At 39.6% G+C, this 27196-nt stretch overlaps 1 protein-coding gene across 2 annotated transcripts in view; it reads right to left on the bottom strand.

The window, feature by feature from the left end:
- Window positions 1-14231: 14231 nt before the first annotated feature.
- LOC147459409 (very-long-chain aldehyde decarbonylase GL1-4-like) overlaps window positions 14232-27196 on the bottom strand; it is a 28608-nt gene continuing 15643 nt past the window's right edge. The window contains exons 4-11 of one of the 2 annotated variants that reach the window (XM_086509825.1): window positions 26803-27022; window positions 26032-26156; window positions 25598-25857; window positions 24060-24167; window positions 23011-23226; window positions 22505-22615; window positions 22110-22283; window positions 14235-14743 (exon numbers count right to left, since the gene is read on the bottom strand). In XM_086509825.1, coding sequence (XP_086365951.1) covers window positions 14582-14743; window positions 22110-22283; window positions 22505-22615; window positions 23011-23226; window positions 24060-24167; window positions 25598-25857; window positions 26032-26156; window positions 26803-27022 — 1376 coding nt within the window. In that variant the 3' untranslated portion in view covers window positions 14235-14581. Of the gene's footprint in view, window positions 14744-22109; window positions 22284-22504; window positions 22616-23010; window positions 23227-24059; window positions 24168-25597; window positions 25858-26031; window positions 26157-26802; window positions 27023-27196 lie in introns of both variants that reach the window. The other variant, XM_086509826.1, reaches the window with a different exon arrangement.

The following is a 27196-nucleotide window of genomic DNA, read 5'->3' as shown; positions in this document are numbered from 1 at the left end:
AGTTGACGATGACAACGGGCCATGCACTGTAAGATGTTGATCTTTGACCAAATGGATTTATGCCATCCATAGCCAAGCCTAAGCGCAAATTTCGAGCTTCTTGGAAAAATCCGACCATGTTCCATCTATATGTTTCTAGGTTGCACAATCTGCAGGAATCCGTAGCACACCATCCGAAGATTTATTCTCCTCATGCCATGATGCTAGGGCGGCCATGGACTTACATTCGAAGAAATGCTTGATGCGAGGAAGCAGAGGAAAATGTTGCAAAACCTTTTGCGGAATTTTTGTTCTATGGAGATCTACTCGATATCTCTCGGAATCACGTTTCGGACACTTGTCCATGTCTATGTATTCCCCTCTAAAAAGAATGCAGTCATTAGGACAAGCGTGGATCATGATTGTAATCCATCCCCAAGTTTCGCAAAATCTTTCTTGCTTCCTCTCCGAACTCTGGCAGCACATTATCAGCTGGTAGTATGTGCTCTTGAGCAATCTACACAACATAAAAATACGATACAATTGTGTAAAAATCTATTAGATCATTATACATTTAGAGTTTTATTAAAGTAAACTAATTGTAATAGATCACCTGAAAAGCGTTGTGACGCTAGTGTCACTCCATCCAAACTTTGCCTACATGTTGAGAAGAACCAGGAGCGCTTTCAATCTAGACACACGTGCTCCATTATACAAAGGCGTATCGGCTTCACTTTTCATATCATCATAGATAAGCCTTTCTGAATCTATGATCGATCTCGATTATTTCATCAATCTCGGGCTCAAACATTGCCTCGTTGGGAATGTGGTCTGCATGATCATCCCGCGAGTTGTCAGAGGCTACATCTTGTGGCCTCACATATGCTGCTTGACCAAAGCGCCTGCGAACACGTCTATTGGGTTGCAAGATTGTTGTCTGTTGGCAAGCGTCAAAGTCCGACGAGTTATAATTGGCAACAAATCGATCTATAATAGATGGATCAAACTCGCCACATTCGCGAACGTGCTGCAAAGAAACGCGTCTTGTCCGTCGCACAACATGGTTGCAATGATTACAAGGACATAACATCCTCGTTGAGAGATAGGTGTTTCGGTTGGATGGCCCCACATCCTCGTCACTACTCATAATGAGGGTAAAAATATTATAACTTGGACAACAAATTTAATCTTCTATTGGAATTCTTCGTCTTTTATCTCTCTCTCTCTCTCTCTCTCTCTCTCTCTCTCTCTCTCTCTCTCTCTCTCTCTCTCTCTCTCTTTGTTCACAATGTAAACTATCTCACATTCTCTAGTCATGTCCAATCCCTGCACACCTCGGTCTAGAGGTGCATGGAGATCAGAACCACCGAGTTATAATCTCGTCTTTATTGGTCAATGCCTATATTTGTGGATACAAGAAATCTACACACCCATGTCTACATGATACTGCATGTAGTGGACAAAACCCCTTTGCCTCTTCTCTAGCTGTAGCATTTCACAGCATCTTAACATCTTTTCACAGTAGATCTTTTCACCGTTCGTCTAACTCTAATTTTTTTAATTACCGTAATCTCGAAGTTAGACTCTAATATAAAAACTCAATCCAAAATCTTATCTTAAATCTAACCTAATTGAACATGTGGTGATTCGCTCCATTGAAGGATAAAAGACATACCAAACTCTTCTTCTCAGCTTTTAGAGCTGCAATGCGAGATCTAGAGTGCTCCTCCTCTGACAATCTGCAAGATTTCTCTAGTTTTCCCATCAGGGAGGTGGTCTCTCCGAGCATAATTAATCTGAGAACAAAGCGTCGGCGGCTCTCTGAGTTGCGCCTACATGAAAATCTAAATCTAACTTTATCTTAAACGATAAAAACAAGAAATGGTATAACCTTTCTATCACCCAAGTGTGGTAGATTGGTTATGCCATTTCCCTCTTCAATAACAGGTAAATAACATAAATAAACCTAAATCTGATATAATATAACGTAAATATAAATCTAACGTAAATAAACCTAAACAAACCTAAATCAAATCTAATATAACGTAAATCTAAATCTAACGTAAATAAACCTAAATCTAATCAAACGTAAATCTAACTAAACATAAAGCTAAATCTAATCTATTTTAACTTGAATAAACCTAAATCTAATTTAACGTAAGTCTACATCTAACCTAATCTTTAACGTCTGTTGGGATAGTTTCCTACGACGTTAAAACTCTCTTCTTCTTGTGTGTGTGTGTGTGTGTGTGTGTGTGTGTGCTAATAAAAAGAGAAAAATGGTATAACCTTTCTATCACCCAAGTGTGGTAGATTGGTTATGCCATTTCCCTCTTGAATAACAGGTCTTGAGTTCAACTCCTCCTCGGCTAGATCTTTAGGTCTTTTTAATTAGTTTCCTACGACGTTAAATTAAACTCTCTTCTTCTCGGGTGTGTGTGTGTGTGTGGGTGTGTATGCACACCAATAAAAAAAGGAGAAAAATGGTATAGCTTTTCTATCACCGAAGTGTGATAGATTGGTTATGCCATTTCCCCCATGAATAACAGGTCTTGAGTTCAACTCCTGTCGAGTAGATCTTTAAGGTCTCTTGGGATAGTTTCCTACGATGTTAAGAATCTCTTCTTCTTCTCTCTCTCTCTCTCTCTCTCTCTCTCTCTCTCTCTCTCTCCCTGTTTTAGATATTTCTCTTTCTCTCTCTCTCTCTCTCTTTTCCTCTCTCAATGTGTGTGTGCATTCTTTGTTTATGCATGTGTGTGTGTGTGTTTTTGGTTTATGCATGCTCTCTCTCTCTTTTCCTCTCTCAATGTGTGTGTGCATTCTTTGTTTATGCAGGTGTGTGCGTTTTTTGTTTATGCTTGTGCTCTCTCTCTCTCTCTCTCTCTCTCTCTCTCTCTCTCTCTCAAAAACACAATGTGTGTGTGTGTGTGAGAGAGAGAGAGAGGGAGAGAGAAAGAGGGGAAGGGAACATGAGAGTGAGGAGAGGGAAGGAGCATACCTGGCTCTCCTTCCTCTCCTCGTGTGTGTGTGTGGAGAAGAAAGAGAGAGAGAGGGAGAGCGTGTTACCTTGCTTGCTTGAGCGCGCGCTGAAAACTCAGATTTCGTTTTCGAACGCTCTTGGTTATTTTTTTTAGCCCTGTCGGCGTCGTTATAGGTGTCGCTATGAGCGTCGCTAAGTTACTTATAATTTAACGACGCCCATAGCGACGCCTATAGTGACGCCGTGGTTTTTCACATTTGAGCATCGCTACTATTAAGTACCTCTTGTAGTGCAAAGTAGGGAGGGGGGAATGTTAGCAGTGGCTAACACAAGCTACACTGATTATGCACCAAGTTGGAGATGTGCTATGGATGTACACAATATTTTCTATCCACATTGTATAAGGTCTTCGGCTCATTGGGAGTTCCAAATTGTATATGCTAGCTAGAGGGCTCAAACTTAATCCCATGGTAGAAAGGGTTGTGGTGCAAGCCTTTATAAGAAAGCATTTATGCAAGGAGGCTCCATTCTTGAGTAGTCATTCTTGCAGATCCATTCTTGAGAGCTCTCTCTCTCTCTCTCTCTCTCTCTCTCTCGTGTTCACTTTATGGATGGCCTAGCCTTGAGCTTAATGCCCATGCTTAAGAGGATAGTGCTAATCCATTGTAATTAGAGAAGCCTTTATAATCTAATCTCTACTTTTTTCATTAGTCTTAATGCTTCTATATTCCATTATGTCATGAAGTAGTTTCACCTTTCTCATTATTCTAGATTTGAGTGTATGTGATGACTTCTTGCTTATTGACCACTCCTATCCTTCTATGAGCACTTTATTTACGATATTTAACATCTATAATTAGGTTGATTAAGTTGGTTCTTAATCTTGTGATTAGTGTATGTGCCCTATTGATTTCTTGTGTATGGATGGGTTTAATGAAACTCTAGCACCATTCACCTTGTGTATGTAGCTTTTGATGAAGTACCTTGATTGGCATGTGGTGATTGGAGAGGCCAACACCAATGCAATTAGTGTGTGCTTTTCATGAGTGTGCTTTGAGATTTTAGTCTATGGCAAGTCAGATTTTGGTGTACTTAATGTGTGTAGGTGATGTTTGATTGATTATGTGATTTAGAGTTAGTGATTCATGGCTAATCTCTATTTGCATTGGAAGAGCGTTCTCTTGAATCCTCTCATTTGATAAATCCGATGATGCTTGTGCTTCCATGCCCTAGCCGAGTTGTCGATCCTAGGATTGATAATTTTGTTGGTCTTGGGTTGATTAGGTTATGCTACGATTGCCCCCAACAGCAATAGTAGCGGCAATAATGGAGTTAAAGTTTGCGGTAGTAATTGCGATAATATTTGAAATTCAACCCCCTCCCCTCTCTCTTCCCTCTCCAGCTGATTTTGGACCTTCTCTCTACAAAACGAAGTAAAAGACCGCGGTAGACAATTATAGATTTTCATAGTTGCCTCTGCTCGTTTTGGCTTTAATCTATTTCTCTTCTTAGTGTGTAAGAAGTCAAATGTAGACCAATTTCTCATGCAGCTACCACTTGAAGCAACAATCCATAATACTTTGACAACTACGTGTTGCAGTTTAATCTTTTCTCCACCATATTCTTTCCACCACATAGGAGCTCTAACTTTTTTGATGGTGTGAATGTGCCAAGGATCACTAAATATACCAACCCTATTGACATAGTCAACATGTTGATGAAATGCATCTTTTTCCTCATCCTACACTAAGAGTTACATGCACAGAACTTTGAAACCACGCACCACTTTTGAATTGGAGGATTGTTTTTGGAGCTGAAATTTTGGATTTAAAGAGAATGATGCATTGTGTAATGGCGTGTGTGTTTACACCCATCAAGATTCTATGCATGAAACTAGAAATGTTTTATCTCTGTGAGTGTATACTTGAAAGTCCTTGAGCTTTTCAATGGCTTCTTACATATACCAATATACCTTTCCAAAGACAAAAGAGTATTTATCCACCAAGCGCAATAGGTCCACAAAGGGTTTAGTAACATTGACAACTATTTTCACATTATTTCAAAACACTGGAGAATTGACGAGTTCATGAACCCTTAAAGTTGTAGCTTGGTAGCTGGGATAATTGCTAAGCCATGCATCCCATCGCATGTCGGCAACTGTCTCCACCAATGCATGTTGAACATCTTTCAGTGTTGGCAATGCATAATATGTAGTAGCAAACCGAGTCACACAAAATATTTGTAATGCCTTGTTAGGCAACTTGGTTCTGAACAGAGCATATGAAAATTGATGTTCTCTAATGATCTTTACTATTGTGTTTTCTTACAACAAAGTAGTCTTTATTTTGTCAAGATTGCCAGTGTCTTTTAGAAGCAAATTGATAGTATGTGCACCGCATGGTACCCATGTTAATTCCAAATACTTTGCTTGAATTGCAAGACTTGCATATTTGTAATTTGCAACATTGTTGGTGACGATGGCTGTCACATTCTTTGGCCCTCCAACTTTTGATATAGCACGTTTATAGATCTTTGAAAGTAAGGGAATTGTTTTTTCCTTCAAGGACGTGTCAATGGCTTCTAAAAATATTGACCCTCTGGGACAAATCAACACCACATTGAATTAAAGGTTTTTTTGAGAATTGGTCCATCCATCCAAAGCTATATTACATCCAAAAGTAGGAACATATTCCAACACTGCACGTTTGAGCGTGATTTCTACCTCATCTTTGACATAGTGCGCATTTTATTATAATCTAACATCACAAATCCTTTTTTGGCGGTTCTCTTCAATGCATCTTTGAAGATAGGGTTCCGCACTACATTGAATGGAATACCACATGCAAGAAATGCTTGCATCCACTTCAAATGCATCATATATAACCACTATTTATAAAAATCTTGGTGGAGTGTTTAATCCGTAGATAACCCTCTTCCAATACCATCGGTAAAATTTCTCTTTGAATTAGATGCATTACTAAATGAACCTACTTCGAAGGATGGTGTACCGTGCACTTCACTTTGGAAAGAAGAATTAAAGGAATTTGGCTCTCTATTCTAAGTGCCCATTGGATTCCTCTCCTCATTTGTAGCAGGGTCTTGTTCTTCCGTTCGATCTGCTATTCCCATAGTACGACCGCTCTTACCCCTTTACTTTTTCCCTGAAGGACATCCTTTACTTTTGGTACATACTCCGAAAATCTTTCATATATGTCTCATGGAGGCAAGGTACAAGGCCAATATTTCCTGGCACTTTGAACAAATGCTTATTAATCCTCATAGCATTGCCACTGAACACATGGTGACAAGACTTGCACTTTAATTGAGATACAGTTCGTCCTGACACTATTTCATGCATGTATGTCCCCACTGATGACCACGAATCATGATGCACGAAAGAGATCTGTAAAAAATAGACAATTCTAATTTGTAAATTGATCCTTTTTATTAATCACATATGAAGTATATAATTTATAAATTGATTATGCCAAAAAATTGGAAGTATATAGTCAATCATATCCAACAACAGTTTTGCATTGTATGCACATATCCAAAAAGAGAATATATCAATCATATCCAACAACAGTTTTGCATTGTATGCACATATCCAAAAAGAGAATATAATTAATTGTTTATGTATTTGGAATAAATTTTGAATATTTTACACCTACAAATGATAAGAATTGTACCCTAAACAATATGTTGTCGCATTGGATCATCTCAAAGTGTGAGCATAATACTCTAACTCAACGCGATGGTCATTAGTTACCAATGATCAAGTTTGGATTGTAGCTACATTATCATAATTTTTTAAAAATCACATTCGTAAAAACAATTTGTATTGATCATTGCTTCCTGGAAGTGTGAGCAACTACTCTAACACAACAAGGTGATAACATTGTTGTAATAGAAGATAAACATCAAATATGGCCAAAAAACTTTAATTGAAAATATATCGAAAGTGTGAGCAGCTGCTCTAATCAACAAGATGATAACATTATTGTAATTGAAATATTTCTAACCGCACAAGATAAGCATCAAGTACGATAAAAAAAGACTCAATTAAAAACTTCGTCAACATTTTTTCATGTGTGAGTATATCACTCTAACAAAAAGACTCAGATAAATTCTTAATTCTTAAACCTTAATCTAAGTGAAACAACTGATTATCTCCTATCCGAGTAAACACTTTTACTCTAGCACAAAAGTAAATAATCACTATTTACGATACACACCCATCTTCAAATGTGGGTATATACTCCAACACAACAATAGATGGTTCCCGACCTAATTTTCTTCTCTTTCAGTGTGAAAAAACTCCAACACAGAAAGCGCAAGTCTTAAGATTTATCTTGATTCAAAATTATTCAATTTAAAAATAAAAAACCAAAAAAACTACAAATCATAAAATTGAAATTTAAATTAATTTTAATAAATAACTAAATGGTATTTTGTATATTTTTATAAATATCTTATCTTATAGAAAGAAGGTGATTAATTTTTTCAAATAGCTCAATATTTAGTTGTGTGAAATGTTAGTAAGAGAGATGTGTCACCGTATAATACGATCATTTTTTACTCTATTATATGGGAATTAAACGCGTATAATACGTTTAATGTTTAACATATAATGCAACTTAGGGTAGTAGAATGGTTAGTTGCACATGTTAAGGGCCAAGAGGCATCTCCTTAAAGGAAAAAAATTAACCTCCCAATGTAGCCTGCAAAGTGCATGCATTCAAATGATCTTAGCGACTCACCTTTGAACTTGTAGTAAACTATAAGGACCTTCTAGGCCTACCTCTTGCTTTGATAGTTCTATAAGTGCCTAATTAGGCTTTGCATTGCTCACAAACAAACATAACTATGCATAATTATGTACCTACATGCCTCGCCCACCTTTGTCCTCACTTGTCATGTAGGTCCTTCAAATTCGACAACACCAAAAAATGCATTTTTTTTAAATCAGAACCCAAGATAACTGTGAAGCGATTGATATGCAAAGGTATTATGCCTTTGTGTAGCATACCCTCTCTCATATGCACTAACACCTACAAAATACAAATCTTGCAAAACTAACAAAAACAAGTACAATGCAGCCACTTAACAGTTCTCACAAGAACTCAACAAAAAGCAGAAAAATAGATGGAAGAAAAGCTTCCTGAGGTAGCACTGAGTGCTCCTCAAGCTACTCTATGGCCACCTTCATGAGCACAGACACCAATAGGGTACCACACACCACTTTTATTTGCATATCCTCCTTTGTAGACTTCGGCTCTTCAATCTGCTCTTCATTTCCATTGCCAATCAACATGCCTTCATACCCATAGTCAGAAACCTTTACCCTTACCGGCTTGACCTCATCGGAACCAGTTTGCTCGCCATAGGACACGAACTCTTCATGCAGGCTTTCCTCTTTGCCAGTCTCCCAGCTGAGAGAGAGAGAGAGAGAGAGAGAGAGAGAGAGAGAGAGAGAGAGAGAGAGAGAGAGAGAGAGAGAGAGAGAGAGAGAGAGAGAGAGGACCTTATGTAGCTCCTTCTTGGCTAAGTATCTGCTCAAGTCTCTTTGCAATTGTTATCACAAAGCTTTATTTACGTCAGCGCTATTTTTATTTCAAGCATCGATGAAATTAGGAAAGTTGAAAAGCAGCATCTTAAAATAGCTTTTAAAAGGCTTAAAAATGTGTACATCATTTGATAGGCACAACACCTATATCACTCCCTGCAAGCAAGTAGTGCTAACAATAGGCTCAACGACGAGCTCAACTATAATAGAATATACATCAATAGAATCAATATACCGTATGGATGTAGTGAAGACTCTTGGTCTTAAACCCTTTGCCTCTAAGGCCTCTAGCATGCCATTGATTTTCTAGACAAGATCCTTAAAGGGAAGAACATATCAGTGGGCTAACAAGAACCACGCATCACTTGCTAGAAAGGCCTTAGAGGAGAAGAGACTTAGGCATACATCTCTATGGAGCTAACACGTGTCCAAATGACCACAGTCTTTCATGGATGGAAAGGTAGGATGCAAGTTGTTTTTCTCTGCACTAGGTTGCATCCAGCTTGTTTACCTGCAAAGGGTAGGCGAGGCCCTAAGGCCGACCCATCACTCAATTGATCCCTAATGTGAGTATATGTTGAAGGCCCACGCTTTGCTTACATGCTTGCATTGACTTGGCTTCATATCTAGTTGTTCTCTCCTCTCGGCAAGCTAATGCCCTAAGGTTGGCCCCTCCTCCCATTGCATTGGTTGTGTTTGATTACACTCTTTGCTCTCCCTCTTTCCCTTTTTTTTTTCTTTCCTTCCCTTGCCTTTACCTTCTCAGTAGGGAAGCATGGCGTGCATGCAAATTTCTGTTGCACATAGGAATGCATCAAAAGCCTGTGTGTTACAATATTAAATATTGAGGTAGCTAGAGCTAGTAGCCATGCCACAACATTGTGTGGCACATGGTAAGGTGAGGGGGCCAGTCTTGTGGCACCGAAGTTGACAAGGGGCTCTTTTTCACCTGTAAAAAGGCTTCAAGTTTTCGCATGAATTCTTGCGAACGCTGAGGAGTCAACATAAACCAGCCCGTCACTTTGACACACGTTGAGAAGAGGATTGGGTGCAACACTATTGGGGTTTACCTTCACTAGAATTGGTTGCCGCCATTCTATTGGCCTTCTTACTTGAGTTAATGAAGCTTGAGAGATGGGATCGATGACGGTGTAGGGAATGATCGCCTACTGACCATTCCCGTTAATCATGGGCGACCGGCGGGGGCCAGGAGCCCTGATTACGGGAATGGTCAGTAGGCGATCATTCCCTACACTCAATGGTCCAGGGCGAGGGGGGCCAATCAGATTCACTGCAGACGGGTGACAGTGCGCACAGTACAGAGATTCCATGAGCGCTGCATTCCAGGTGCTGATGTGTCGAGCGCTAATGGCATTCCCAGTGTTGATGTGTTGCCTTTCTAGTTGTGGCCGTGAGCTGCATTCCGACACCTGACATGGCGAGCATCCATCGGCTCTGCAGGTTTGATTATGGGATTTCATGATAGTAGCTTTGACGGTGGAGATTAGTAGCCCCCCTCCCCTGGACCTTGACGGACAGGAATTTGCATGGATCTCTAGGGGATGGACAGACCACAAAATATCAATGGCAATTACTTTTGCATTCCCTACCTGGGCATCAACCCACGTTCTCCTCATTGGCACGTCTCCTCTTTGGCAAGATGATGTGCTAACCACACGGCCGTGTGGGTTTGTTTGGTTGTCCAACAATCCACTTTGCAACATGATAAAGTGAACATGCGCAAGAAAAAGTAAACTCGACCACCATCCACAACGGACGCCTGTTGTCTTGAAAATTGTGCATGTGTTGCTTGTCACCATCCCACGACACGGTCTTCATTCAAGACCCCATAGTCTTTAGTGAGGATAGCCATGCTCTTTATAACCTTGCCTCATGAGACACAATGCCTTGATTCTTATCATAGAATGGTGGTTATCGCTTCTGCAAACCACATGTAAGTACACATCATTCAATAATGCTATGCGACAATTCTACTTGATTGTTCATCATACAGCCACCATGAGGTGCTACCTCAATGTATTATACTTCCTTGTCGATTCATGGTAATGTGACTCTTTCTCTAATGACCCCTCTAAAGACAAGGACAAGAACTCTAATGAGAACGTTAACAATAAAAAGAAACTCTTCAAGTTCTTCTTCTTCTTCCCAATCTAACTCTTAAGAGCGATAAGGAAAAGGATAAGGATAAAGGAAAGGCAAGTTGTAGGTCAATGGAAAAACATTGTTCTAAGACATAATCTAAAGAGCATTGGTTTATTGGTGCCTTGTCTATTGTGGAATAAGAGGGATCTTTTGAGCCCCTATGATAGCGCTTAATTGGATCCGCACATATCTAGTTCTCATAGTTGTGTTTTCAAGCCGAAGGTAGATTGTTGCACTTGCATTGTTGTACATACTGGGCACCTAATAACTCTCTCTGATGCTTATAACGAGCAAATTTTAGTGCATGAAGTCTATCTCAATCGAATAAGCTAAGTTTAGAAAAGATTTTTACGTAATTAGGGTTTGTGCATTATCTGATTGATAGCATGCACAACAGGGCTAGAAAAATACATTTTTTCTAACCGAACAAAATAAGGGGAAACTTGAAATTCTCCCGGTTTTCAGGTCAAATTTGGACAGTAATTACACTAAAACTTGTGTAAATTTGCTAGTTTTCGCAAAGGCAAGCTCAAAATCTAACTGAGATTTTATAATTTCAGCCGGTTAAAATACACTAGACCCCAATTTTTTTCTAACACTGATACACAACTTCTTTTGTAGTTTCTTCCATGCTTTGTTGTGTATTTTCATGGCTTAAATCACATATTTTGCTATGTCCGGAAGCTTCCAAGCATGATTCTCTATTCTCAAGGCTTCAAATTTTGCAAATATAATAAGTAAGCTATGCTATCCCATTTATCTAACACCATTGTCTAATGCTAATAAAAATAGTTCAAAACTTTTATAGAATGCATGCATACATAGTACAAAATAGTTCTTGGACCTATGTAGTAGACTGACACAATATGAATGATGTCTCAATGGATCAATCATTGCACAAATTCATGCCTTTTTTTTTTTGTCATGGCAATATTCCACGAGCGGTTTTAATGACATGACATTATTCAAAATAACGTGTGCATATAAATGGTCATGTCCTGGGCATGTTGGCATTGGATTTGCGCATGTTTGACAAATTTCATGTGGATTGATCAACTAAGTACACAATAAAGTAGTGATTAACACACATGCAAAGGCTATCTTCTGATAATTTTGGCAAATCGCATTCTTAGAATGTCATTGAAGAGGTAGTACACTGCAAGCATTAGAGATGTTTCCAATCACCAAGCATGATTTTGGGAGTGTCCCTCCTATGACATTTTGTCTATGGAATATTACAAAAGAATTAGACATGGTGATTTTGGAAGATGCCTCTGTGTCCTATATGGGCAAAGTATTGTAGACCTTCGGCAAGTTTTGAAACCCACACTTTCCAAAAAAGGATTGAATGAGGTAATAAAGAAGGAGAGGGCGCTTTTTACTAAATAGTTGCCTCAGCTTGGTCTTTTGAGGCGGTTGAAATTCAAAACAGTCGGTTCAAAGGAGGGGGAGAAGCAAAAAATCTTCTTGGAATTTTTTTAAAAATACAGCTAGATTGCAAAAATACCGATTCTTATTTGAAACTACCCAAAAGGGAATTCTGTATGTTTGTGAAATTGTTTTGTTCCAAACGTTGCTTGCAAATATGCAGAAAATAAAGGCAATCATTTGTTGCAAAACTAGAAGTTTAACTTTCTTTGCCTATTCTTTCACTTTCTTTGCCAAGTATCAAAACTCATCTTGTGGAAGGCTTCTTAGTTGCTTGGGTTACAAACATATATCCAGAAATAGGGATTTACTAAACTAATTTTAATTGGGTAACTTTGAGGCTCTTTTAGGATGCTTAAAATTGGTATCTATGGGCCAAGAATGGTGCTTCAATAGGTATGGACCAATGTCATATAAATGAGAAACTACTAGGATCTTGTGTGAGTGGTTGCCTTGGGTTGACAATCCCCTTTCTAATGATCACCAATTGTTGACGGACGATACTAGTATGGGACTTGTAAGGGTGTCAATGTAAAACTGGGACGCTCAAAATGCCAGGGAAGCAACTATGCCTTGAGTATGTATGGCTCTAAAAACCCAATTCAATCTAGAACAAAGGGGCCAATAAAAAGCCAAGTCCCTATCTTGGGACCACTTGCCACTTTTAATAAAGTTAGTTTGCTCCAGAATTGGGACACATTCAACCGAGTGTTGGACAGGTTAGAGCAACATAGGATAAGATCCTCAACATCAGATTTAGAGTTGGAGCCTTGTTGGCTCACTGACGCAGTGGCCGCAATTTGTAGCCTCTCTTAGGTGACCTTATATGGGTGTACATTTGTCCTTGGCTTTAGGTGGCCTTATATACGTGTATATTAGAGGCCACAACTCGTGGCCTCTCTTAGGTGACCTTATGTGGATGTATTTTTGTCCTCATGCTTTATGTGGTCCAAGATACTTGCTGAATACATGCACAGATGAGCTTCACAAATGTGGGTGAAATAGGAAAAGAAATTGTGCCTTTGAATCACCACTAATGTCGCCAAAAGCACAAGTCAAATTAAAATTTAGGAAGTACTATTGATGTATGCAATAAGTTGAACAACGTAGTGGCTTTGCCTGTTTGTAGCATGTACATGCAATCCCCCTTTTACATTTATCATGTTGGGTTGTAAACCAAAAATTTGCACACAAGCTAAGGCAAAGGCCATCATCTTAATATGTTGAGAAAGCTGAATGTGCCTTTCAGCCTACTATTTATTGTTCCAAGCATCAAATTTCAAGTTCTGTGGGACAAATAACTCCATAATTGACTACCCTTCTCCTCCATCCATTCCTATGGATGGAGGTGTAGGGAATGGTCTGAGTGACCATTCTTTGTAATACTGCGACCTCATGGCGACCTGCGGAGGCGCAGAGCCATTGGCGGGAGCAGTATTGCAAAGGGAATGGTCACTCAGGGACCATTCCCGGCCTTCACTGTCGGGGGGAGTGGGGCCAACAAAACTAATGGACTGCAGGGGTGACGACAGTGTGGTCTTTGTTTGACTGCAGGGGGTGCCGACAGGCCTGCAAACAAATTAAGAGCGCTGAGTTGGCAGCAATTCCTGCTACTGACTTGGCATACATTGCTTGGATGCTGGTGTATATGCTTCCCACTGCTGATGTGGCTGCATCAGTCACCTGCAAGCTAGATTAAGCAGATAAACGGTGCTGATCGCCTGCCCCGCGACCTCCGATTGTGAAGGCTTGTCTTCTCGTTACAAGCAGTATTGCAAGGCCTTGCAATAATGTGGGACCAACATTTCATCTCTATTGAGTTGAAAATTACATTTAGAAGCAAGGACGTGAAATTTGAAAAATATATTGTTTTAGAAGACTAAAAACTCAACACTAGCATGGCCATACTCATTTTTATATGTGTTTGTGTGCATGTTAAGTTTCCTGTACAGAAATTTCCCATTCAAAAACCCAAACAAAAATAATCTTCTGACTGACCATTACTATCCCTTGAAACATACCAGTTTCAAAGTCCTCCCATTCCACTATTTGGTCATTTAGTTATTCTCCTACTTTCATAGTTAAGCTCTAAATAGATTAGTGACTCCTATCACATTCCACCTTTCAAGTGCAACAACATCCTCTTTTATGATATGAATGAAAGAGCAACTCTCTTTGGGTCAGTAGCATGTGTGAGAGGCCTCTCTCTAGCTTAATTCTTAGAGCCATGCTTTGATATTAACCTCATTACAATTAGCTGAAAAAGAATAAGAATAAGAATCTTACTCTTTGACATTGGAAGAATAAAAATCTTTTAGCTGAAAAAGAAGCTTTTATCTGATAGAGAAACCATGACTTAGCTTCAGTTTGGCACCCCATAATGAAGAGGAAAACTTCCCCTTGCCCAGATGGTGCCATGAACAAGCTGTAGCTTAGCATGCTTCCTAATATGAGTAAACTACAACTCAATACTTGATTGAAAACCCATGCTTTATTGCCGACTCCAACGATGATGACATGAGGTCCATGGATATATCACCTTCATAGTCATGCCATTGAAAACCTTCAAGCACGTGCAACATGGCGGCTGCATAGCTTGTCCGAACGACATACCTTGGCATGACATCCTGATTGCAAACAAAAAAAGAAAAAATCCCAACATTATTATGTTTCCCTTGCCCTTTGGAGAAATTATTTTTAAAAATCTAGCAAACCAAAAAAACTGAGAAAGCCACGATAAACTCCTTTACAATCATTGTGCACTGCAAGTCATACAGCCAGGACTGTCATATTAGAAATGCAGGAAAATTGTTTTATGGTTTCATAAGTAGATTTGCGAGGATTGACAATACTTCAAGATATAACTTAACATTAGGCTCTCCTTTCAAGGGTTTACTACTTTATAATTCGGGAACACAAGAAAGATGACACATTTCATTTGTGTGTAGATATCCATCCTTGAGTAAGATCACAATAAGAATTGCTTTCCCATCCCCCAAACAAACGATATTCTTGATAAGTGACAAGGTGCTTGTTTCCTTAGTTGTATAGATTTAAAGAGTTCCTATCATCAGCTACAAACCACTCCAAAGGATGGGCATACCATAGCTTTTTGAACCATAGATTTAAAGAGTTCCTATCATCAGCTACAAACCACTCCAAAGCATGGGCATACCATAGCTACAAACCACTCTCCTTTTCTAAAGAGATGCCATGTGATAACTTTTGTGACACTGACAAAGTACAAAGAAGACTGCTTAGGGGAAATCAGTTCCAAACTCGGTAAGGTCTACTTCCAGAAATAGAAGAGCAACGGTTGATAAGCTTATGAGATTCTAGAGAGGGTTTCACCTAGGGGGAAGACATGAAGCAAAGAAAGTGAAGGCACGAAGGAGTGATAAAAGGGATCAGTAGAATCTCTAGATATGTGGCTGTGTGCAAGAGCTTTTCAAGTAGCTTCAACGAGGGATCTCTTGGTTATGTGAAAATACAGAACATAATTTAGACACAATACATCTGTTGATGAGTGCAATGGATGCAAATTTGGGTAGTCAGCTACTTGACTTGGCACAAGCAGAAAGAGATTGGTAGCATCTCTTGAAAAATTGTTATGTTGCTAGAACTTTTCGAAAGGATGCATGCAAAAATCTTCTGGACTTCTACAAATAGGAGCTATGGAGTTCCTATGCAGGAGAAATAGCTTGTCTTGGAATCTTTAGATGAGAGGAGCTTCTCTGTCAGAGCTCTTTTGTCTCTAGTCACCATTAGGAGTGATACTGATGATTGAAATAATGAATTTTAGTGTCAGACTTCAATGAGATCTGGATGTGATGGCTAAACGAGTCATTCAACTCACAGTTTATGTCTAAGGTCTTGTTTGGGAAAAAAATATGTGAATGTGGCTAGTTAAGGTGAACCTAGTGCATCAACAGTTCTATCCCGTTGATCACAAAGTTGTGATTCCGCACTGCCCCAAAAACACATAAGAGATGTAGTTTCTGTCCTCCATTCTCAGAGAATACGATGATATCATCAAAGAAAGTGCCTGCAAATTGTCTATGCTCTCTGAAAATCTGGTCCATCATCTTGTTGAACATTGTAGGAGCATTTGTGAGACCAAAAGGCATCACCAATACTTGTATAATCCGAAGGATGTCCTGAAAACAGTCTTGTATACATCTCCGGGAGCCATCTTGATCTGATGATAGCAAATTATCGAATCGATTCTGTTAAAAGTTCCATAGTAACAGGGGATGCCCATTTTTGGGCTTCCCGTCCCCACTTTTCCATCTCCACTTACCGTCCCGCCCTCTTTTTTCCACTAAAAATCCATTTGAGTCCCGTCCCACTCCTCGGGATGCGTTCCTTGTGACTATGGTTGAAACACAAAGAACCCAATAGTCTATCAAGTATATCATCAATATGGCATATTGGAAACCTGTTCTTTATATTGATTTTATTGAGAGCTCTATAGTCAATGCACATTCTCCAAGATCCATCTTTCTTCAAAACAAGAAGCACTGGTGAACAAAAAGGCGATGTACTAGATTGAATTTGACCTTTTTCTACAAATGCTCCCAAAAGGCATCACCAAATACTAGTATAATCCGAAGGATGTCCTAAAAAAGACTTGTATACATCTCCGGAAACCATCTTGATCTAATAATAGCAACTTTTCAAATCGATTCTATTGAAACACAAATAACCCCATAGTCTATCAAGTATCCGGCATATTGGAAGGGTCCTTCATAGTGATTTTGTTGAGTGCTCCACAATCAATGCACATTCTCCAAGATCCATCTTTCTTCAAAACAAGAAGCACTGGTGAACAAAAAGGCGATGTACTAGATTGAATTAGGCATTTTTGTAAAAGTTCTTTTACTTGGTTCATTATTTCATCATTATGGGCTTTGCTCACTCTATGTAAGGGGGCTGGTTTGGTGGCAACCTGCCTAGCATTAAATCAATCGTATGATCTTCAGGGCACTCAGGAGGTAGCTCTCTAGGCAAACCCCCAAAGAAACAATCGGCTGGAGCATGCAAAAATTCTTGGCATTCTGTTTCAAACTCTGACAAATTTGGATTTTTATGTTCTTCCGGATAACTTCAAAAGGTCGAGTAAACAAAAAGACTGAACTTCATTACTTTAGAAATGCCAAAGCCGATACAAGTGGAAGGGACTCGCCCTAGAATTTATTATCTAGGAAGATATCTTTGCTCTTCTCATTCTTCAATAGCCTAATAGTAGACCATGACATGGTTCTTCCGGAACCTGCACGATACCCCAAGAGTATGTCACATCCCTCAAGCGGCATGATATAGAATCCCTTGTGCCCTGGATACCCTTGAAAATGCAACCACAATTTGCCAATTATATGTGTAATGGAGCCATCGTGTCCAGGCGGCGCCGCTAATATCACATCCATCCGTGGTCCCATTTCGTTAGGCGTTATTCCAAGTCGAGTGGCTAATTCCGGTGAAATGAAGTTGCCCTTGGCTCCTCCATCAAAAAATATCAGGACCTCATCTTTGCAGAACTCGGTACTCTCATCCTTCTTATCCAAGGTTGCCCAAGCCCCACACAAAATTTGGAACTAGTCCAACCTTTGTCTTTACTTTCTTTGCTTGCTCCTCTGCCGCTTTGGAACTTTCTGGTTTGTCCTCAGCTTGCTCCTTGGATTCTTTCTTAGGAAACTCTGCAAGAATGTTCCCTTGTTCCCCGGAACCATAACGTTTACCCACTTAGGGTCTGGATTTCTTCTCTTTCTTGACCTTCTGCTCCTCCTCCTTGGAAGACTCTTTCCCCATTGACTTGGACACTCGCTCGTCTAATGGGTAGGTCAAAGAGTTTGAATGGATGGAGGACCTGTAATTAATTTGCATGATCCATGAGCTCCTAGATGCTCTTGGAATTTTGCTTTTAGTGGGCCCTTTGAGATCCACCGGTGCCATGTCATCACATTTGTGACATGATGACTGCCCGAATAAGCTATTTTTGCTGTTTTTATAAATACAATAGTGGGCACTCAAAAAGATGAGTGCTATTAAAATAAACATGAAAATTGAAGTTTTTTTCAACTAGAAGGTCATGAGAGAACTTGGGTTTTTGGGAAAGAGAACAATGCCAGCCTGCAATGAAGGGTGGGGCTTTGAGAGTGAGTGTGAGTCTCATCAAGAAAATAAACATGGTGTTCTACCTCTGCATATTGGCTCCGCTTATGTCGGTTTTGATAACAGAAACTGTGTTGTGTAGAGCTCTCTTCTACCCCCCTGTTTGAGTCTAGGGTTTGCACTTTAAGCCCTATGTTGTACATATGAATTGGAAATGGCTTGCCCATTTTTTCTATGAAGGAAGACTCGACATGTTAGTATGCAAATATGTTAGCTTCGTGCATGGCTTTACTACGGATACATTTCCACACTTTTAATACTCCTTGGATGTGCCATCACATACACAAGTTAGATCATCATTATTAGCAATCAGCATCTCACTCACGTTGGTATAGAATCTAGATAGGACATGGGTAACTCCTACTTATGGGTTGGGGACGATGGTGACTTTCACAAAGACCATTTTCTTCACATTGCTACAAATGGATTTATTTTATGCTAGAGATAAATGGATTCACACCTCTTGCACGGGCTTTGATCTATTATGGGACAACTTCGCATAACTGCCCATTGGTTGCTATAGCAGATAGAGATAGGTAGATATACTTTGTACCTCTAGGGCACTAGATATAACAGTTATCTCATTAATAGAGACAAAGGAGCATCACATACATTGGTGCCGAATATTTGAGCTACAAGGAGGATTTCAATGTCTAGAGAGGGCTTTGGGCCTCTGACTAGGGTGATAAATTACACTCAGCAAGGATACCTTGGGCTTTCAATGTAGACTTACACAGACTCAGACATGCTATAGCGCAAAGTTTGACAGCGCCAACAAAGGTCCCATTCACAGATAGGTAACATAATTCTTCCAGTGCCACACTCCTAAATAGAACCATAGGACTTGTCGACTTAGAGTACATGAGACTCTTCTAGATAGAGCTACAGAGAGTAGTGGATCTCGTATTATCTTTCTCAAGGATTGCATGAATGATCCACTCATCATGTAAGGATTAGGGTGGCTTGATGCTAGTGTAATACAATGTAGTAGTACCAATGAATATGGCCCTATGAGGCACCCCAAATTAACCCTACAAATGTGAGAACGACCCATGAGACTAGGGAGGTGGTTTGGACTCATGTACAACTCATTTGAATGCTAGTGCATCTCACATAACAAGCTACCACATAAGCTAGTGACTACACTAGGAAAGGTACACACCATATGTTGGTGCACATGCCAAAGGCCATATACCCAACAACCCTCCTCTTGGATTTTGGGCTGGTATTGCATGGAGACTAATGCCAGACATGCTATTAAAAGTCATACAGACTATGCCACATAAGCTACAAAAGTGTCTCACTGAATTATGGTATCACACAAACTAAAGATCTCTCCTCTCGAATAGAGGCCAAGGATCACCCATATCCTTCACATTAAGTCATTGAAATAATTCTTCTCATAGTGAACAAGGAGACCGCTCCCCACCTCTTCCTTGTCTTCATCATCTTTAGTTTTTGCAAGGTTGGCTAGTCTGGCTCTTGCTATTGCTACCTCTACTTTGACACTTGGATGGTGGATATCTCTTCTTGCCACAAAGTTTATTTTATAGCAATCCTTGGAAAAGTGTCCAGGCTTGCCATACTTGTAACACTTCTTATTATTAAATGAACTAGAACTAAATGAAATTACTAATACTAATGATGAAGCAACAAATGCGCCTCCACTTGCTCCATTTGGTTCTGCGTTCTTCAATAGCTTTCCCTTCCTTAACTACATGCTGTAGAGTTGGTGCAGGGTCTCCCTGTTCCAAGACTGCAACAATGTGGTCAAATGAAGGAGGTAATGCACTCAAGAGAGTTTCCACTTTGTCTTCTTCAATGAGTTAACCCAAACTTTCAAAGTTGGTGCAAGGTCTCCGTCTTCCAAAATTGCAACAATGTGGTCAAAGGAAGGAGATAATGCACTCAAGAGAGTTTCCACTTTGTCTTCTTCAAGAATCTCACAGTTGATATATGTGAGTCGGATAATCGTTCTCATTAGTCTATTAACAAGACTAAAGATATCCTCCCCTTGAAGCATGACTAACTTGTACAAACTTTTCTTCAAGCTGATTCTGCTTTGCTTTATCTTTGTACCAAAATTCTCTCTGAGAATGTTCCATGCTTGAATTGGAATGGTGCGAGTGTCAATGAAGTGCACATAATTCTCATGAAGTACAGTGACAAGTATTCATAAGGCTTGTTCGGCTAGAGCTTATGCACTTAGTGCTCTAGTTTGAGTGCCCTCACTCATGGATGGTTCATTGGATAGCTTCGGCTTGACAATAGAACACAATTTCTTTTCCATGAGCCACCTTTTCAACTTGGTTTTTCCAGGTGTGGAACCCCTCACTATTAAACTTCTCAACATCCCTTTCACCCATTATGCAATTAGAGGGGTAGTAAGGCTGGGAGGTGTGGATGTGTAAAATTGGTGTGACTAATGCACGCTAATGGTGAATTCAAGAAACCAATTTGGGCATGCAAATCGGAGAAAATGATGTTATGTGTACTCAAAGCAAGATTTCTAATCGTCCATTGATGCAACAAAGTAATCACACAATCAGTTCGTCATTCCGAAAGATGTGGTTGGGGTTTAAATGACGGACTAGCCAATGGGGTTTATTGGAAAATGAAAGGATTCAAAATACCTACTCTAGTGTGCCTATGTTCTCCCCAGGGTAGTAGCTCACTTGAGTCTTCCTAGAGCATGCCCACACATGGTAAATCAAGTGCTCAGTTATTGAGAATGGCAAGTAATTAGAATGTTACAAGCATAAAAAGTTAACTACTTCTCATGGCTCTGATACCAGTTGTAAGGATTAGGGTGGGTTGATAAGTTTTGCATTCATAATAATAATTAGCAATGACTAATGGCACAACACATACAATGTAACAAGTTGGACCGTAAACTCACACTAAAAGTGTGTACAAAATAGGCTACTTAAGTAGCAGTGGCTAGTGTAGTACAACGTAGTAGTACCAATGATTTTTCCCTAAGGGGCACCAAGAGTCACCCCAATGTAGTAGTACCAATGAATCTGGCCCTAAAAGGCACCAAGAGGCGCCCCCAAATCAACCCTATAAATGTGAAAACGACCCATGAGGCTAGGGAGGTGTTGGGACTCGGGAGGTGTTTTGACTCATGTACAACTCATTTGGATGTTAGTACACCTCATACACATCACACGGAAGTCACATGACAAGCTGCCACAATGACTAGGGAAAGTACACAACATATGTTAGTCCACATGCCAACCCAACACATCATTGAGGCATTTGCATCGTTATTGAGAGACATAGAGTAGCTTTTACGATGTTCTTCATGAAGAATGAGATTGATGCTATGATGTAGAGACCATGAGAGATTTTAATTGATGGTACTTGCATGAGAGCCTACTCAGAGGATAGACTTTGGGAGATATGCTACCATTTGCCTCTACTTATTTACCTATTTGTTGACATTATTAGCATTTTTAACCTTGGCCTTTGTAGTAGACAAATTGGATTATATGATGGTGATGTTCTTTCTTGGTCTCGTAGGTCTTTTCGGCCTTTTGTAGATGCAAATAATCCTTTCATTTGTGTTATGTTTGTGTCTCAGATTTTCTTTTTTGTGCGTATTGCATATGCATAGTTTTTGTGTGTGTTGCATATGCATGTATATTACGTGTAGGGGTATACTCGCACAAACACATGTAAAACAAAAAATTGATGAATGTATATGTGTATGTCCAAGAGGATAGAAAAAGAAAATAGCAAAAGGATTCTATTAGGAAAAAAGTAGTGAAAATTGCAAAGGGATACACAAGAATGCAGTAGACAATAAGGATTACATACCTCACATGCATTGATGGTTTGAGCATCCTCAGGCAGTCTCAAGCCAGGGATTCCACTATAGAAGCAATCCTTTCTCCATTGCTGAATGGAGAACACTCCAAATTGGTAAAAATAAGTGCCTTTTGAAGCCAGCTTTTGGACCCCACGCCCTACTTGATCATCAACCAGCCAAACCTGTAAGACGATATGAAAATTAAGACACCAGAACATGTTTTTTCTCTTTCACAAGGGATATTTTTTCTGTTCAAGGCAGGCATTTATGCATGTAGACATCATTGTAGATTACTGATTCATTCAAAGACGATTCTTCAAATTGATCGCAATCACCGATGTCTTTCATATCCATCCTTAGTACCATCATTTACCAGATAAAGTGTGCATGAGCAAAATCTCACCTTGCATGTCTTCCCGGCATCATACTCTTTAACATAAACAAGATTGTCTTGAAACTTGGGGAGGATACATGTACGCAAATCCGCAGCATGCTCCTTTGAAGGAAGAAGTGCCTAGCACAAGACAAATTAACATTGAGAGCCAGCTCCATACCTTAATTTTTCAGAGCTTGCCAATATAAATACCCAGGAATTACATATATGTAGAGCTCAAGGGAAACCTAATTTCTAAATCACAAAGAGACAGATAAAACAAGACTAAAGAGGTTCTTAAAATAGGCCTTGAACGGACATGGTGTAGAGGCCTTACAATATATAGTGAGCCCCCCTGAGTATACCAGCAAGCACATATTTCTGAAGCTTCAACATGCATGCAGTATGAAGAAGAAACAACATGAATGCCACACACACACTCAACGTTCTATGCATTCGATGAATCCATCCTACATTGACCCATATTAGTTGGCTGAAACTGTGAACAAAGGAAGATGAAGCATGGAAGTGCTTACCATAACTTTAAATCCATACTCACACAAGTAAACTGCAATGGCTCGCCCAACCCTCGAATGCACTGAAGTGATAAAAACCTCCCTCACATCATCCCCTCTGTGCTTGGCTTCTACCTTCTTGGCAACAATGGCTGAGGCTAAAGTGTCACCCGTCACGATGGCAAAGCTCGCATCTTTCTTATACATAAGCTTGTCATCTATGTTCAACTTTCGATCCTGGCACAGAAAACATAAAAATCACAGAAGGATCACATTTCCACAACATTGTTTTCTCATGACTACTATGTGCAGTATGGATGAATCTAGACCATTAGCAAGAAGAGACTCTTAAACTCAGAAGACCTACAGTAAAGCTGTAAAAGAATAATGTTGGGGTCGCTTAGTCACAAGGTAATTCACAAGTGGAAGGAATGGAAAGTCACTAAGAAAAACCGCATGGAAAACATAAAGAAGGAATGGAAACTAATAAGCCTCAGCTTTTAGTAAAGACATTGACTAAGGAGGAATAATAATAACACTAAACATCCTAAGTTAAATCCTTATATACCTAGATGAATCCAGGATGAGCCCAGATTCACCCTTAAAAGAAAGTGCACGATATAGAACCATGGTAATCACCCACAAGACAATATAACCATCAGCTCCATCATGCATAGTATTGACTACATACCACGACATCCCCATTAATGTTATCAGTGCCCAATAGTGGGTGCAAAACTAGGTACTACCACATGCTCCCAAACACAACACACAACACACAAGTGCGCGCACGGTCACATGAGCATACATCAACCCAAAGTTCAGCGTACGGAGTTTCTGGGAGATCAAGGGCAGACTCGGTCATAATGAAGCCTAGCGCTAAAAGAAGCAGTAAATCAGAAAAATTAAAGCCTTAATTGCATGAGATGCATAAGGGTGAAAACTAAATGGACATCCTCTAGTAGTGGTTAACTCACATGTTAAGTAACTCAACCTCCATGGCATGACTTACAGAACTAAAGCCCTCGGCATTGCAAGTCAAACAATGTGATTTGGAGATCTTCTTTTACCTTGTTTAGCAAACCCAAAGAGATAACCCTGGCTCCAGCTTCTTGAGCTTGCAGTATACAATCTCTTATCCAACCATCAACTCTTGCAGCCTCCGAACTCAAGTGATACTGTAAACACAAAAAACTCCTGAGAGAGCAGTCCTTTCTAAGTGGCTACATCAAATCCTAGTACTTAAAAATCAGCAAGAACATAAACAGCACCGAATCAAGCAGATTTTCTAATAATAATGAGAGAAAGCACACTAAAAAAATTGACTCCTATATAAAACTGAAGCAATCGAGTATGTGAGCTCAAATTACAGAAGATATTATCATGGCCATTAGGTGACTTATATGCCACATGCCCCATAATCTGATTCACCATTATAAATGGGCACTTGAAATGTCAAACCCGCCGCTCAATCTTAAAAAATGTTGCATAAAAATGATACCATTAAAACTTGTCAAAGTTTATGAGTGGCATTAGCATATTAGCAGAAGCCTGAAGGTGAGTATAGAGGATCATAGTGTTTCATGCGAATGATTGAGTCTCTTAGTATATAAGGTCATTATGATCATAACTTTGTTCAAAGAATTTTCAAATGTTTCTTCAGGCAACGGTAAAGCTTCTCGCCATTTGCACCTTGTGTCATAGCAATGTCATACGAGCTCCATTCAAGCACTAAACTTTGAGAGACGTTGTAAGCTGCATGGCTGAGACATAAGATTAGTACTGGATAGAACATCTGAAAAATGAAGCATTGTAGGGTAGAGCTCTGTGTACAAACTCCAAACCATTGCATGGCTCTAGAATCTTTGGGATGGACAGCTTAATGTCATAGGGTCGAACCTAATCAGAAGCTAAATTAAGAATGCTAATTATAAATAAAAGTGGATCTCTAAAACAATGTTCAATTCTAATCCCTAATCTACTAACCAACAAAAAAGAATTGATTGCCTATAACTACTGAGAGAGAAGGGAAAAGGGTTTTTTTTGGGGGGAGGGAGGGGGGGGGTGTGGTGGCGGGGGGGGGGAGGCATACTGAAAGAATCAAGTACTTGTGGAAGTAGCAGTAATTGGTGGGTTTGATAAGTAAGAACGATTAAAGTAATAGGAGGTGTCAAGTTTAGGTGGCTTCAATCAGGCCAAGGTTTCATAAGTAGAACAAGCGATGCAGATTCCGCAATTATATCATATTTAGTTGACGAGGAGACTTAACTAATGACTAAGCTTACGATAGGTCATTCTTCATGATCCTCTGTTATACAGAACCATTTGTAGATAGCCCTACAAGATTTTTTAAAATGCATGCATGACTGGTACACAATGTAGCAAGACTTGAACTGAAGTAGGATTGCACAATTCCTCGGCAGATGATAATAGCTCAATAAAAGCCCATTTGGCATTCACCCATAACTGCTCAATGATCGCAATTGATTCATCAATAATGGGGCCTATTGAAGCTTGTGTTTTAGTCTAAATACAAATCCTGCAGTATCCTACCTGACATAGGGAATGAACTGCCTATGACATTAAGCATATCAAAAGGTCTAAGAACCTGGAAGCTGAAGCGTGGAATAACCCATGATTGAAGCTCCAACTTGTTGCCGATGAAGTGGGTAGCACCAACAAATGGCTTGGCAAACAACCATGCCAGTAGCATAAGAGGAAGAGCAAGCGGCCACACGATCCACATGTACCATTTTTTGGCGTAGGGTTGGGCAGCAAATGTTTGAAAGCCAAACTGAAGATGAAAAATTGACAGCAAGTCTGTTGCATGAGTTAAGTATACGCAATCAACTTTCGCCTTATGGCTGCCTGTACATTATCCACAAGTCACCATTTTTGAAGGTTAGTCAAGAAGCCACTGAGATTCAAAAGTCAATATCTCTCTCACTTGTAGAAAGAGCATCAAGGCAACACCAGAATGCCCAAAATTGCAAACTGGGCTGATGGAGGAAATGCTACTTTTCAAATGCTCCTTGCTTTTACCTCTGAGTCGCACATCTTTGTGGAGACTATCGGAGCTGGCATCAACAGTACCGTACAAGTAGTCATACAATGGCATAAAGAGACAGAAGTTGGTGTGCACTTTGGAGTGGTGCAAGGAATGAAACCTGCAAAGAGCAAAATAACTTTTATGAGTGTGTGGATATTCAATGCAATCATGCTTACAAATCTATGTAATTCGCAATATGGAGAATTCAATGGAATGGATGAGAGCAAACAGCCCACAGGGGTTTACTGCCAGGATGCCAGTCCAAACCTCAAACCATGTTATCTTGAAAATGTGGTATACATGTATATAAAAGTTTTGTATGATGTATGTATATACTACTATATGTGTATGTGTCTATGCTCGGATCAAAATACATACATCATACAAAACATGCATTTATGTAAAACAAGGTGAAGAGTCGCAATGGCATTGCGAACATAAAAATGCAAAAAGGAAGTCATGCGGCGGGGCTCTTAAATGAAGGGACCCATTTACAAACTAAGAAACAAAGAAGACTTCAGGGCCTTGTATACAAAGGTAGGTTAATAAGTATCAAAAATCATTATTTTCTTCAAGAAGTCACATGCAAAGGTAGGTCCATAAGGATGAAAGATACCTAACCCCCTTCTTCTCTGAGGCTTGTTTTAGAAACGCAAAAACAGTATGTATGTATATGCCAACATATTTAGCATCCAGGTATCTATCTAAACCAACAAATACATTGCAAACCTGTAACATTCCAGTACTGAAAGACAAGGACTTACGTAGGGCTGTAGATGAGGTATTTCAAGGGCCAGAGAGTTTCAAATGTCCACACAGGAATAAACTCAAAGTTGCAATGTCCCCAGGCATTCATCGTATCGATGAAGAGTACGTAGGAGTAAATGATGCCCAAAGAGCCATGGCCGAGTATGATTATAGCTAACATGGGCAAACCAAACAAAATCTGATAGAACACGATCTCTATGAATGGGTGATTACTTGCTGTTCAAGGGGGCATCAAGAAAACAGTAAGTTAGTGTAGGCTTCAAAGCTTCAAAAAATATCAGTAATGAGTGATGACCACTAGATTGCACATGAAACTCCATTTTTTATAAAGCATAACCAGCTTATACAAGCATACCAATTCATCTCCCCACACACAAGCTGAAGAAATGG

The sequence above is a fragment of the Adiantum capillus-veneris genome, chromosome 4, assembly GCF_014529385.1.
Source record: "Adiantum capillus-veneris isolate H3 chromosome 4, ASM1452938v2, whole genome shotgun sequence".
NCBI lineage: Eukaryota > Viridiplantae > Streptophyta > Polypodiopsida > Polypodiales > Pteridaceae > Adiantum > Adiantum capillus-veneris.
Note: the sequence above shows the minus strand (reverse complement) of the source record. Positions and strands in the feature narration are given on the sequence as shown.